This window comes from Stegodyphus dumicola, chromosome X1, assembly GCF_044657685.1.
Source record: "Stegodyphus dumicola isolate Sdum_Otavi_A_Nest chromosome X1, ASM4465768v1".
NCBI classification, from domain to species: domain Eukaryota; kingdom Metazoa; phylum Arthropoda; class Arachnida; order Araneae; family Eresidae; genus Stegodyphus; species Stegodyphus dumicola.
In genome coordinates, this window is record NC_140780.1 from 72,112,878 (window position 1) to 72,128,262 (window position 15,385).

The 15,385-nt window shown below is 36.7% G+C and overlaps 1 protein-coding gene across 3 annotated transcripts in view; it reads right to left on the reverse strand.

Annotated features, from left to right (window-relative positions):
• LOC118198453 (transcription factor CP2-like) overlaps positions 1-15,385 on the reverse strand; it is a 97,892-nt gene that overhangs the window by 1,143 nt on the left and 81,364 nt on the right. For 2 of the 3 annotated variants that reach the window (XM_085808649.1, XM_035370135.2), the window contains exons 17-18: positions 12,930-13,072; positions 12,628-12,679 (exon numbers count right to left, since the gene is read on the reverse strand). In XM_085808649.1, coding sequence (XP_085664775.1) covers positions 12,628-12,679; positions 12,930-13,072 — 195 coding nt within the window. Of the gene's footprint in view, positions 1-12,627; positions 12,680-12,929; positions 13,073-15,385 lie in introns of those variants that run through there. The other variant, XM_035370136.2, reaches the window with a different exon arrangement.

Sequence of the window (15,385 nt, forward strand, 5' to 3'; positions counted from 1 at the left end):
ACTAATGAACACTACTAGAATAAAACTAGACAGAATTAGAAATTTCTATGCAACATCAATATCACAACTTATGTGATTTTGCTTCTACTGATTTACTCTTTGTGGACAACAATTTATTTAACATTTCATTGAAAGTACTCCTTAGTTCGGTGGGTCCTCTTAGAAACATAATTCACGCAATAACCCTCCGCACTCTGTTATATCCTCTCAAGGAACGGGTGTCCCCTTTCAAGGGATATTAAAAGTTTATTACTGATTACATAGGATAAACATGTGCAAGTATAACGTTTTGAAAAGTGCTTATTTCCTAAAAATTCTTTCTGGAATAACACAACACATCAGACCAAAATATGGTTTATATACTGAGATATATACAAACTATCAGTCGGTGTTACATCGGAAGGGAACGTGTGAAGTTCATTCACGCTGCAGTTAAACTGTATTTTAGACTTGAATGGCCAACAAGTCGCTTGCAATCGACCACGAAGAGTTTTGGTCGATCACAGTCGATAGAACAAGATTTCAACACGCAAATGCAACTTAGTCGTGACTGACAGAAACAAACGGACGTGGTCCTTTCAGTATCATAATCTGACACTGGCAATTCGTCTTCTGCGCCAGTCATCGACAGTTATCTGTCAACTATTAGCTGTTCGACACGCCATCAGGAAGGCTCGTCGGCATTTCCTCCTTTAATCCTCGCTGTAACAATACATAATTTGGCATTCCTGTATTCCCTGTTTAATATCTAATACTCACCAGAGTGGTTATATTGTACTGGTATTTCTATACGAAGTGCTAATTCTTCTTAACGCTAGTGCTGCGCAAAAATGCAAGTGCATTCTTTCTTCGTTTTACTGCTTACAATTAAAATTGTCTACTTACATACTTCTTTTGCATTTAGTACCCAATAAAATTAGTAATAACTCCTCTCCCCCCCCCAAAAAAATCCGAAGATTTATGCATTACGAATATCAAACATATTATTCATGAAACAGCGATATGAGAAAAAATAAAATTGGGATCTTGGGGCTCAAGTAAGAGCTCAAATGCTTTTAAAAAGCCCATGTTGGAAACACACACTCAGTGATTATCGCATCATTCAAAATAAGCCACAAGTTAGCAAAAAATGTAAAAGATTTTCTGGCGGGGAATTTATAAGAAAAATTCTTCAAAATGTCAGATTCACTTTTTAATAATTTTAAGAACAAGATTGAAATTATTTTTTTTTTCTTCCGATGGCATGATCTAGCCGTTTGTATGCGTTGACCAATACTAAGGCCGGAAGCGGCAGTTTCTTTAATACGGAGTCACATAATAGATGGGCCATCGTTGCCTTCTATGAAGGGAGGAACAAATTACAAGTACGCCTTCTCTGGGATTCGAACCTGGCCGGTCGGTACCGTTCGTTGCGTGTTCGGTACGGCAGCCAGAGTCACTAACTACTTTCCCGTCTGGGCGGAAAAAGAAAAGAAAAATTTCTCGGAACTGCGGTTCCGCGAAACCGTGTTACCATTTTCATTTGGTAAACTAACGTGAAAGCCAAACAGGGATCAGTTATCGCTCATATTGGCGAAAGAGACGTTTGCTTTCAAATTCCGTGTACATACAAAATATATTTTATTATTTTAATACTGTTGGCTCAACTCGTTGGAAAATGACACGTGCTTTTTACATTAATTGTTACTTTTAAATTGTGCAAAGGTTCTGCAATATTTCACAAAAGATGTATTTTTTGCATCTAACGTCATTTTCAAAGTTAATTTAAATGCTACTGTCAATAAATAATATATCACTTTAAAGATTATTCCATGGAGAATTCAAAAGATTTTTAACATTTAAAATAACTTCCTTATAAATAGTATGGATGAGAAATGGAACTTTTTTTTATAATTCTTGTAATAATTTTAAAGTCGTATGAAAATAAGGTATTATTAGAAAATATCAAATACCTTACATAAATCAATGAATTTTAAACATGTTTCAGATTATATAGGTTACACATACCAAATTAGAAAATGTTATTTTACTAACTGCTAATGTACATCGCTTGGGCATTTTACTCGCGTTTGTCAAGGTCATTCACTCGAATTAGATGATATCAGCAGAAAATTACAGCTTCATTTAACTCTACGCTAGTGCTTGGATCCAGTAAATTGACTTTCTTCCAAATACACTATATAGAAAAAAAAAAAAAAAAAAAAAAAAAAAAAAATCGATGCACGAGGAAGAAATCATCAGATTGCTTTGAAATTTCGTATGCGATCTCCAGTGCATCGGAACTGCGCATCCAGCAGATGTACACTGTGTCTCAAAAAAAAAAAAAAAAAAAAAAAAAAAGAAAGACATTTCTACATCTACTGGCGTTCTACTAGCGTTCTACGATTGACGAAATTAAACTTGCTTTTTTCATGTCTCGAAAGCGCGACTTAGATTTATATATAGCATTGTTCTAATATAGGTATTTTGACAGAAAATCGGACTTTTCTAAAATAACCATGTTTTTTCCATACTTTCATTCTGCGACTAAAATTAGCCAAACTACCAAGTTTTGTAAAAATCGCAAAAGTAGTTTTTAAAAATTTAGCTCTCAAAATTTTAGCTCCTCAATATTAATTGAGTTTGGTATACATTTATTAATTTCTCTTTTTCTAGTAATCTTATTTGACTCTTCCTTTTACATTTCGAAATTCAGGTTCATTCCAAATAAAATTCACCCATTTTTTACGATTTATTTCTTTTTTAAATTTGTATTTTTTAATTAAAAAAAATTGAATTATAATCTACAAAATTTTTACCATCATCTTAAAGTAGACGTATTTCTAAGCGTACCTGCAAAAAATTAGTTTTTTATTCAAAATTTCCGAAGATATACGTGAATTTATATACTGGCGCGCTTTCAAATTTGGCATATTTGTTGAAAGCGATAAAATATCAAATATGGTTTAGACACTTTGTTAAAATTATTTGAAAGTAGAAACGATGTGACCTTTTCCCCCCGCTCATGCACAATGTAAAAAGGTAGGAACGAGGTGCCTTTTTTCTCGCTCCAGCATAATATAAGGGAAAGGAAAATTGGTTGCCATATTTTAAGAAGTTCGCCAAGTAAATTATTCTTGGCGCAGACTTAAAAAAATTGTGCCACGATAAATTTTTTAATTTCTTCGTATATATTTCGCACCAAATTTGACAAAATTTAATATCTAGGCATAATTTGAGTCGTAGAATTGAAATATGGAAAAAAAATTGGTATGATATTTCAGAAAAAGTCCGATTATTGTGTTAAAATACCTATGTTAGAACAATGCTGTATATAAATCTAATATATATTTTTAAGTCGCGCTTTCGAGACATGAAAAACGCAATTTGAATTTTGTCAATCGGCGCAGTAACCGTAGATATAGAACTGTCCGTGCCCTTTTTTTGCGCAGAGTACATAAGGAGCTGTTCTTGAACTATTGTTAACTTCTGTTGCCCTGCGATTTAGGATACCTTTCAACGACTGAAAATTGCCTCGCCACAGGATTCGAGCTCATTACGAGCAACTCTCATAATTTGAAAGAGATCGTATTGTTGGATTGAAATCGGAGAATCGTTCGTCATATGAGTCGAAGCGATGCGGCGATTAGAAGATGCTGGCGGGTAGACAACGGCATATTTCAGCGTCATGATGGTAGCGGTCGACCTAGAGCCGCAACAGATCGGGAGCACAGAGGGATTGTCAGATCAGCTGTCAGAGCGCCTGATTCATCGCTATCAACCATCAGACGTGCGACACGCGCACGAGTGTCCACCATGACCATTCATGACGGCTGATAGAGCGAAATCTACGCTTGTACCGACCGATATGCCACTTGCCTCTTACGCCTGCACACTCTCGAGCCAGATTATAGTGGTGCTTGGTTGGATTAGGTTGGAATGATGCTGACTGGGAACGTATAGTCTTTAGCAACAAATCGCGCTTCCAACTGCGTCGTGACGATCATCGAAGACGTGTCTGGAGACGCCCAGAGCAGGGTGCCGATCCTGCTTTCACTATTACACGCCACACAGGCTCTCAACCAGGAGTTATGATCTGAGGTGGTGCCATTTTCCTTGATAGCCGGACCATCAGACCTTTGGTCGTCATTAGTGACCCACTTACAGTACAGCGGTACGTCGACGACATTCTGAGACTTGTTTTGTTAACTTTCCTTTTGCTGTACCCTGACCTTATTATTTTTCAGAAAGATAATGCCAGGCCACATACAGCACGTGTTACTATGAACTGTCTTACAGCTTGTCAAACACTTCCTGCCAGATCTCTCCCCCATCGAGCATGTCTGGGATATGATGGAAAAGCGTCTGCATCTATCAGGGAATGTTGATGACCTAGCCCGACAATCGGAGCAAATTTGGCAAGAAATACCGCAAGAGACCATGCGGGAGCTTTATCAATGTATGCTATGCCATGAGGCAGCTTGCATCCAGGCTAGAAGTGGGTCAACACCTTATTGAGCTCGTTAATTTGTAACTATGTAACTCTGAAATAAATCATTCAGTTGTTCTAAAATTTTAATCATTTTCTATTCTGTATATAATTTTCCTATCCAACAATTTTTGTCTCCATAGGTCACCTCCTTCTTGGTGCGTCCTTTTTTTTTTTTTTTGTTTTTGTTTTTGTTTTTTATAGAGTGCATTTTCAAATGGAATGAGATTTGGCGACTGGACAGACAACTGCAATTTTCTAAAATTGATTTAGAAAAAAACACATCTGTGTACTATTCGTGCTCGATGGCATGACGCATTATCCTCCTGAAAAATGTAAACATTGTTTGAAACACATTAACAGCTAAAGGAAGCAATTTCTTTCAAGCATACTAATACTATATTAGGCCGCATTCATTTTCCCTTGTAGGATGGGAAGTCGGCCTCCTCCACGTGCAGTACAAACCCATATTAAAACTGCAGTAGAATGCAATACTGCTGTTGTACAATATGCCTTAAATCTTTCATTCCGTACGTATATATACTAAGTAAACTGTTAATTCTATATAACAGTACATATTGCGTAGTACAATACGCTTTAGATCTTTCATTAGGATGGTGTCTACCACTGTGACTCTTAAGTGGGTGTCAAAGAAAGTGTTGTTTCACCATCCCAGATAACTTTACGCCATTGATCCCCAGCACATCTTTACAATAGCATATTCCATACTGACATATCGATGCTACACGCAGGGGAAAACTTCTATGCAAAGTGTCTGTTCATCAGGATACAGAACCGGGTAGAATTATCAGGAATGAATTTACGCTCGACCGCTAGTGGATGTTTGCTTTTAAATACTAAAAACAAATACTTTTTTAGATACTAAAAACAAAAGTCCAGACCAAACGTTTTAGGCACAATTCCTGAAATAACTCAGAAGCTGTGCATATATACGTCAATTTGGTAATAAAGGATATCAAAGAAAAATTACAGCTTTAGTTAACTGTAATTCATTTATTCGGTGCTCTGCGCTAGCCTTCTGTAACAGTTTCATGCAGAAGCTTCTGATATGATTGATGTACACATCTGTGCAAGCAATGTAATGTTCGGGTTAATTTAGAAATAAATCAACCGTTTATCATTAATGCCCGGTTACAGAACTAGTTATCGTCTAGAAAGATGAAATCGCTACCTCCGAATGATAAATTTTTAAATGACAGACGCTGGAACTTAAAACTTGCGGAAAGTCTGCTTTTAAGACAGCCTAAAATTAAAGATTAGGTTAAGTGATTAAGGTAAAGTACACATGGACTATCTGCCTAAGTGGAGATATACTTCCTGGTAAAATTTACACGGAAAATTGGCTTGTAGTCAGGTTACTCACGGAAAAATCTCAAAATTGAAGCAACAGCGTGTGGAGTTTCGCAGAGCTGTAAATCTTTGTGAGGATGCGAATGCACGTTCAAATTTTGAAAACATTAAGTCAGAACTCTCATGATACTGCACAGACAGCAACAGCAAGAGCTCTGACACTGTCTCCATTTTTCTAAAAGGACAGCAGATTCTTATTTTTATTCGGTAGTGCAGAAAATAAAATAGCCAAATAGCCTTCAGGGAGCATTTACATAATATTAATCTAGCTAAAATAATTGGGAAACTGAAGGAAGGACAAATGCAAGAAGTGCAGTTAATATGATAGTTCGATACTGCTATTTAACTTATGATCCATGGCAGGATCAGCTGCTGGCCTCGAATGTTAAGCAGCAAACCGTATGTCAAGATACGAAATATCTTCCTTCTAAGACAGCTTCAATTTGCCTCAACAACATGCAGCCCACCTATTCTATGAGCTGACATGCAACGCCATGTCATAAAGCCAGCATTGGCGCTTTGAAAAGTAAAATTAAGCTCTTATTTTGCTGCGACATTCCTCTGTTAATGCTCTGCTTTTTTTTTTTTTTTTTTTGCTATATACCCTAAATCTATCATCATGATAACTTACCCACTATGTCGCCCAACCGGTACAGTTAGCGTCGCTGACTGCCGTGACGAAGGGCCCGAGTTCGAATTAAGGAGAAAGCATGGATGTTAGTAAATGTATAGTGTTCGTGCGGCAAGGGGGCACCCTAAATATACTGCGAGACGAAAGTCCTCTCGAGAGGTTGTTGGTAGGGGAAAGGAGAGTGGGACACCCTCGGACCCGGTGCTCTCCATCAAATTTTGGGGTGAGGACTGAGTTAAATCGCACTGTCACCTGTAATGCGCTCAAGGCTGTCTCCAACGACAGGCGTAATCTTGCGCTCCTTGCCATGAGGAATTTCGTGGGCTTGGGCTGACTATAAGTCAGACAAATAAACATTAATCAGCAACACCTTACCCACTATTTCTAGTATCATTGATAATGAAATTCCCTGTTTTTAATCAAAGATTTCTACGCAGGCTTATGGGCTCCTAAACCATTTTCTTTCACATTTCAGTCTGCAGCTCAGCAGGAAACAATGTTTTAACTCCATATGTGATACTTGCTTCTCATTAACACCCATCAAAGCACTCTTTTAATCTGAACTCAGAAAGACTGAGATCACAGTGCATGATAGGTTGTCTAGGCCCTTTTTCTCATCTTCCAAACTATTAAAATCGTATTTCTTCCAAACTACAAAAGATAGAAACATGATTCTAATGTTAACGGATAGAGAAAAGTTTACAATTATGTTATGCATTCAATAACTGCAGTTTGTATGGCTTCATGTGCAGACGATGATTTAGAACTCGCCATACCGTTGGTTGAGGAATTTTAAGTTCTTTGCTTGCTCGCGATGTGGATTTCTTTGGGCTCCTTTCGTAAAGTGTACGAATACGCTCGACATTCTCGTTCGATGTGCGTGGACGTCCCGTGCTTTTCCCTTTCCCTGCTGTGGTGTCGTCGCCATTTCACTACAGACTACCAACCGACAAATAATACCAGAACAAACAACAGCACCAATGCGGCCATTATTGGAACTTTTACCTGTACTAAATTGTACACTTTTCTCTATCCATTAACGTTAGAATCATGTTTCTATCTTTTGTAGTTTGGAAGAAATACATGTTTGCAATATGCTCTTTCTTTTTGAATAACCCTGTACTTTCTGGTATGATATGACAAAGGTTCGTAATCAAATAAAATGATAATTACGATCACGTTCTAATTAATATCTTAATTTAATTAATAAAATCTTCAATTAACTTGTGCTTTATAAAAACAGGAGAATGAAAGTAAAAGTGTCCGTTAGGAAGATTTATCTGAACAGTAATACGAGTATCAAAGAGCCTGTTGCTGATAAGCATGCGAATTTTACACATTACTGAAATCCAGCAGAACATGGAACGGGCATTTTTCATTACCAGAGAATGCCAGAAGTTGTCCACTATCTGGATCGACATCCCTATTACGTATCACGTGCGTTTCTGACTCATTTAGCTGAAGACCAGTGGGATGCCTCGAACTTGAATAGTTTCAAGGAATTTCCATATTCGCCTCATAAAGGTTCACGGAAACACCAGTAAATCAGTATGACTGTTGAAAAAGATCACGCACACTGTACAACGGCAAAAGATTCAGCTTGAATTGTGACAACCACCGATGGAGAAAGGAAAATAGGAATATCCTTTTCATATAATTAGGAATTCCTTTTCTCCCTCTTGGAGATGATACAGATTTATTTCCACGGGATGGTAATGGCTACAAATTCTCATAAAATTTATAACTATTAGTATTATTACCACTACAATATAATGTGATGCGAATTTTCAGATCTATGTATATTTTCACATCTTCTGATTATTACGTATAGAATACCGAAAATTCTTTAAAGTGCTATCTGAAGTAGAAAGAAGAGAGGAACACTGGGTTTTGGAAACTTATACAAGGAAAGACCTTTGTTGAACTCATTACTTTTAACCAAATTGAGGCAATAGAGGCAATTAATGAGCGAATGCCCTTCTTCCATATGATGGGAGTGAAATCGTCGCGAAGAGAGCGACTAACTGAGAAAATCTCCAGGGCTTAATGAAAAAACCAATATCATCGCTGAAAATTAAACTGTTGTCCTTCACAGTGAATATTCAATGAATGCTCATAATGTTCTCAATAACTTGCGTTACATTTTCCGTCTTAAAAATCTAAGGACATAAAAATGCATTCAAGGTTGTAATTACAATTTTTTAAGGATATAGTCTTACATTTCATCTCCGAGCTATTTTTTCTGCAAGCTGTTTCGTATAAATGACATTTAAAGACATATAAATATAACTACTGTTTTAAAGTATAAGGTATTTTCTCCCTCCTTTCTGCATGCCTTCGTGATGTAGAAGCAGTAGACTCGGCGCGTATTCGAGAGGTACAGGTTCGAGTCCCGGCGATGGCATTGCTCACTTTTCATGTCTCCAGCTTCAGAAAAAAATCCATCATGACTCTACAGTGGCGCCAGAATTAAAAGGTGGTGGATGATGAGTCTTCACCACCACAATTTGGGGACTGGATAACTTAATCCCCAGTCGCCCTTTAAAAGGGGAGTATATAAGGTGAAATTATTGCCACTTCCAGAAGAAAAACTGCACCTAATTCTTTTCACTCTGCACTGAGTATTTTCTCCCTCCTTTCTGCATGCTTTCGTAGTGTAACGGTAGCAGACTCGGCGCGTATTCGAAGGGTCCAGGTTCGAGTCTCGGCGAGGGAATTGCTCATTTTTTATGTCTCCTGCTTCAGAAAAAAATCCTAATGGCTCTACAAAAGTAACCCACATTTATGGCTTCAGGACTTGCTCCTAAATACAGTAGCGTTCAAACTTAAAAGATAATTACCAAAATAGAACTAAAATTTAGCTACAAGACATACGAATATGCAGAAGTTGTACATTAACATTTAGAAAGACATATTACATTGCTTACAAGTTTAAAAATGCTCAAATATTGATGCTAAAGTTAAAATTAAGAGTATAGTTTTCAAAGAACGGGAAATTACGTCACCTCCGTCCTCGAAGACAATAGGCATGTAACCTGCTCTAGCGGATATGCACACTTAACAATATTTTTCCGTTCTAATAATTAAGGTACCAATTAAGTTCAATTAGATCAAACGCCACTCTTTAAAGATGGCAGATCTGAGCTCCTGAATGCTCTAAGAAGTGAACTGATGCACCGATATCATCCATCTAAGACAATCACGATATGCTTCATCGAAATGAAATGAGGCAAGTGTGGTGGTCAATCCATTCGAACAATATCCGCAGATTGAAGGTATTATAAAGCATTTCTCTCGCTTTCTTAGCATGTTTTCGTGGTGTAATGGTCAGCACACTTGGCGCGTATTCGAGAGGTCCGAGGTTCGAGTCCCGGCGAGCGCAATGCTCCTTTTTCCTTTCTCCTGCTTAAAAATAACCTAAAGTGGCACCCAAACTAAAAAGTTGATGGATGGTCAGCACACTCAGCGCGTATTCGAGAGGTCCGAGGTTCGAGTCCCGGCGAGGGCATTGCTTATTGTTCATGAAATCCTGCTTCATAAATATCCTAATGACAGTATTTAGTCACCGTAGTAGGTCACAAATTGGCATGTCATTTCAGAAAAAGGTCCAACCTTGTGTCAAAATATATATATTATAACAATGCTATAATATATATATTTTACATTCCTATAAAAATGCATGTTTTAGTACACTCCACCACCACGCCAAGTTTGTCCTATGATCTATGAAACACCCTGTATATTCCCTTGTTCTGTTAACCTAAATTTTTACCCTACAATTAATAAAACTGTGTGACTGAGATTGAAAAATTATTTAATCATATTATGGAAATGAATAATCTCTGTATAACATTTATGCATATTTCAACATGTTGACTAAATATAAATAGCACTAGTTAATGAAGCATTAACTGATAGAAGTCTAACGGCACTGTGGAAACCCAATTAGTTCAATCTGGCATTGTTATTCTTTGATAAAGTATTTACAGAATTCATATGTACAAAATACCAAGATGTTATTGCCTTTGATATGCATGGTAGGCTGTTGAAAACTGCGGAGCTGCTTCTGAGGCATGGACCAAACACAGATTTTAAATCGGCAGGGTTCCAATGAGGTTATTCCTAACTCCTGTAGAAACTCTTAAAGATGACTAGTAAGTGGGCACAATCCCTAGTGATTTATTATGACGGTCTGGTATTTCCCTTACTTTTATGCATAACACTCACAATCCTCCCAATAAGAATTTTCTGGTAACCTTTCAAAGTCTTCTTTGTAAAATAATGAAATTATACAGAGACAGTACCAACAAGAAATTTGAAGTTTTGATGATATTTAATGCTAAATATTGTGTTTACACGCAGGTGCCGTCTTGTCATTTCTTTAAAGCATTAATACTAGCAGCATTTTGCTCCAAGATACCATATAACCTCATACAGCACAAAATCTAACAGAAAATACAAAATTTAGCATCTTCCCATTGCTTGCAAGCTCTGCAGATTAATTTATTATCGAATATACTGCATACTGTTTTGGAGGTACATTTCTTGTAATGAGTGCAACTACTATAAACACTGAGCAATCCACAGAACAATAGAAAACAGAAGAGAGACAAATTCTTTAATTTATAATGTCTTTTACAACGTTTCTTAAATTCTTTCATTTCTTAATTTGTAACTTCACAGAAATATAATAAATGAAATAACAAACTGGATGAGCAATACGGCTATGTAAAATTTAAAATTAAGCGAAAAAGTAACCTTAATTTGGCACAGATTTTTTAATAAATTCTATCGATGTCGAAAGCAATACTACACAAATTCCTCCTCTTCGGAAGACTAAACATTTTGGCACAAAATGGGAGAAAATGCATAAAAAATGGATGCATGTTGTGTATCCCAAATAAATATAAATGATGATCTCAAATGACAGCAAGTGGTGCCTAGAGGCGTCCTGTTACTCTGACGGATCGTGGAATTAAAAAAAAGTGGCATGCAGTGATTCTTCCTCTACAGCGAATGGACCTGGATATTACATCCAAAAGTGATTATGCAAACCATTCCAAGGCTAGGAGCTAAATGCCAGCGATTGGTGTTCTGCTAACCACAAGCTGTCATTCAAAGGCTGTCATGATGTATATCCAGGCGGCAATGAAGGCTAGAAGGAAAGACTATTTTCTTCAGTGATGAGTCTCACTTCTGTCTCGGAAGCAAGTATGTTCATAGATTGGTTTGGAAAGCATGTACACAATGCCATAAATAAGATTTTACGACAGAATGTCATATCAGGACTTCTATTGGGATAATATGAAGCAAAATATTGTATGGAAGGCGGACTCCTCTAGTCTCTCTTCGTGGAGTACTGATAGCTCTATATTCTACTGATTTTGTCCCACAATCAGTGGTACAGCCATTCTTGTAAGATGTTGCAGAAGCCGCATTTCAACACAATTCCAGGCTGCATGTTACTCATGCTGCTATGATTAACATGCGTGGACCTGACCTGCTGCATTTTTGTACTTTTCCTGCATTTAGTACCTCTCAGACATTTTCGATTACTGCAAAAGGAAAAGCTGCTGCCCACCTTATTGTCTTACGTGCCCAAGTGCCTGTAGTGTTGCAAAACATTCCTCAGCAATGATTAATGATTTTATTGATAGCATCCGAAGGCACATGTAAATGTGCGAACTTCTGCGTATAGCAGTTATAACGAATATTCAATAAACCGAGTTTATTTTAGCATTTTGTTTAAAATTTTTGATCATTTGCATATAATTAATATATCTATTGAATTTGCAAATTTCAGATTTCTGGGACATTTTCATTTTGGTTTTGCAATTTTAATGGCTGAAACAGAGTTTTCAAACGAAAACTGGAAGAATAAATTTATCAAAACGATGATAAATAATCTTCATCAGTTAATAGTTAAAAAAACAGTTTTGCTTTAAAAGTGCTATTAATACAACAGTATATTACAAAATGCGGAATTAAACAGGAAAGAAGGAAAAGAATCTTGAAAATTATTATTTTTTTTTTATATTGGCAAAATATATTATGCACATGGGGTTAAAAAGGAGTGAGAGACATGCTTTAAATCATTTTTAACCAGTTGAAAGCAAAAACAAAACATTTATATGTTTTCTATTGCCAGAAAACTTACCTTCTATGCATTCAATAACAAATAATGAATCCTGCAACATATTACATATGACCTATAAAATAATAAAATATTTTATTTCCAAAAATTCTTCTACACGATCAGCAGATATAATGCAAAATAACAAAAGATGTAATCTATTTCCAATAATTATAATATAGCACACTTAATGATACATAAGTCTAGTCAAGATAGAACTATTTCGTACAATATTAATATACAATAAAGTGCTATTTCGACAATGAAATTAATGACTAAATCATCTTTTTCAAGTTATTAAGGCATCATAAAATTAAAATAATTACCTCATCCGTAACTATCACACGTGTACCTGATGGCCCACTAACATATAATTCACAGGTATAATCTGCTGGAAACCCACAAAATGATTTTAATTTTGAGCTGAGTTCAAATAGTTTGGCAGTTTTTAAATAAATGGCACTATAAGCTGAAAGGAAAAATAAATTTTGAAAAGTCTATAAGCTTTAATATAACAACACATAAACTAATTTATTCATAGAATTCAGAAAAAAATCGGAGAATTGTGTACAATTTTACAAGAAAGAACTTCGTTTGTTGATCACAGTGCTAAAAAATAAGCAAGCAACACACTAATTATTACTTTAGTTGCATTATTACTTTAGCTTTGACAAAGCATGTATACTTGTTTTAGGAGGGATACTTTCGAGGAGGATTTTCTAAAGGGAACTGATTAGTATTCTCGCTATGTATGGGAAAACATTACCATTCCCATGGCCTATGAGCTTCGTTCAGACTGTAGTATACATGTCGTAAGTGGTTTAAGCCGAGCTTCGTAGCTAGGTAATCAGACCTTGCTATGTCACAAAAACTGGTTTAGAGGTTTTGGTACATAGTTCGAAGTTTTAAACTTTATGCCGACTTGGTATAAGAGTTCACCAATCAGAGCGAATGGGCAAAATCTATTAGACGGGAAAACAGAGTGGGAAAGCTGTAGACACATCCACACACGCACAAGTTTAGCTTCTCTAACTGGCTACGTCTTAGACCGTGTGTCGCAGATGTGAACGGACCTCCCGCATTTTATTCCTTATCTCTTTCATTCTTGGTGAAGATTGGGATTGAAAAGCCAAGATTTCCCAACCTCAAAGTCAACACGGACTCGCACTTGTTATATAATCTCATAAAACTGAATTTCCCAAGGCTTGATGGTTCTGCACGGCAAACATATCGTCGATTCAGCTAACAATACCTTCATTAATTAAATTACGATAGCTCAGAAAGAGGCTACCACAGTGGTTGAATACAATTCTTCCAATTCACGAACTCCTTAGGAGATCAAAACACATGTCAAAAAAGAGATCCGCTCAAGAAACATTATCATATCTCGTGAGACCCTGAACTAAAATTTTGCATGGAAGTCTGAATTTCCAAGAAAGTTCGCTTTAGAAACTCATACGAAACCTTAAAGAAATCAGACTTGTAGAAAGCCCGTTCTTTTTGAAAACTACGAGGCATAATATAGACGAAATAAAGAAGGAAAACCTGGAATGCAATTCACTCCTAGAAATGCAATTTACTCCTTATTTCGATCCAGTCGACCCACCCTTCATCGAACATGTAGATACACATACTGAAAACAGGCTCAAACCGCCAACGGCTAAAAATGTCACTGATCCCAGGACTCCGGGAGAAATTTAGGAGATTGTTAGGAAGCTATGCACATGTGCCAGGAGATGACGGAATTATATTAGCAATTTAACGACGAACAACGCTAACAAGTACAATGAACGCGTGCCCCACGCACTTGTACTTCTCTCGTCTGTGGAAAAGGGCAGGCATTTTCATGCTGCCAAAGCACAGAAAGAACCATACAAAGCTGGATTCTTTCCGTCCTATCAGCTTTCTGTTAGAAACTGAAAAATTACTAATTACTAGAAAAGTTGATCCTATGGCGGCTCAGACCTTATCTTGACTTACTTCCAGACGAACAGTTTGGTTTTAGAAAAGTATATATATATATATATATATATATATAAAAAACCACTAAACACAAAGAAATAACTAATAAGAACTATCAAAATTCTTAGCGCGGACACTTATAAGAAAAGATGTATTGCGCTCCTTACGCTATATGTGGCGAAAGTGTTCGACAAGCATCTGACATAAGGAACTAATTTACAGGCCCCTGACTCTAAATTTTAGAAGAGAAATGACTCTGATAATCAGGTTCTTCCAAGAAGAGGCACCTTGGGAATAGGGCAATGTAACGATGCATTCTTCCTCTAAGACAGTTCCGCAAGAATCCTGTTTTGGCCTGCACTTTCTTTTCTAAGCAGCTGATTTTTCTAAACCTGGAAATGACCACGGTTAGCTTTCGGCCGGCGGCTTACAGGCTACACAACAGCCTAGGTAAGTTTAAGTTCGCTCAACTATGCAACAACAGTGTTACACGCCAAAATTCAGGAAATAGAACTCCGATGTAGAAAACAGCGAGTGTACAATACAATAGTGAAAGCGAGTCTGTACTGAGACGGCACAGGTCGAAGTGTGAAATTCAGAATGAATTTTAATTAATGAAATAGTCTCTACAGTAACCAAAAGTTACGTTTCTGGAAGTTATTCTTAATTTCAATCTAAACTGAGGCCAGTACATCAAGTATGCAGTCAGTAGAGGTAATACATGAAATCCAGCCCTTACTTGATCACAAGTCAAATCTGGACCTTAAGAGGAGCTTTATCCATGACGAATTATCAAGCCTATTCTATGTCTCCAAAGCCA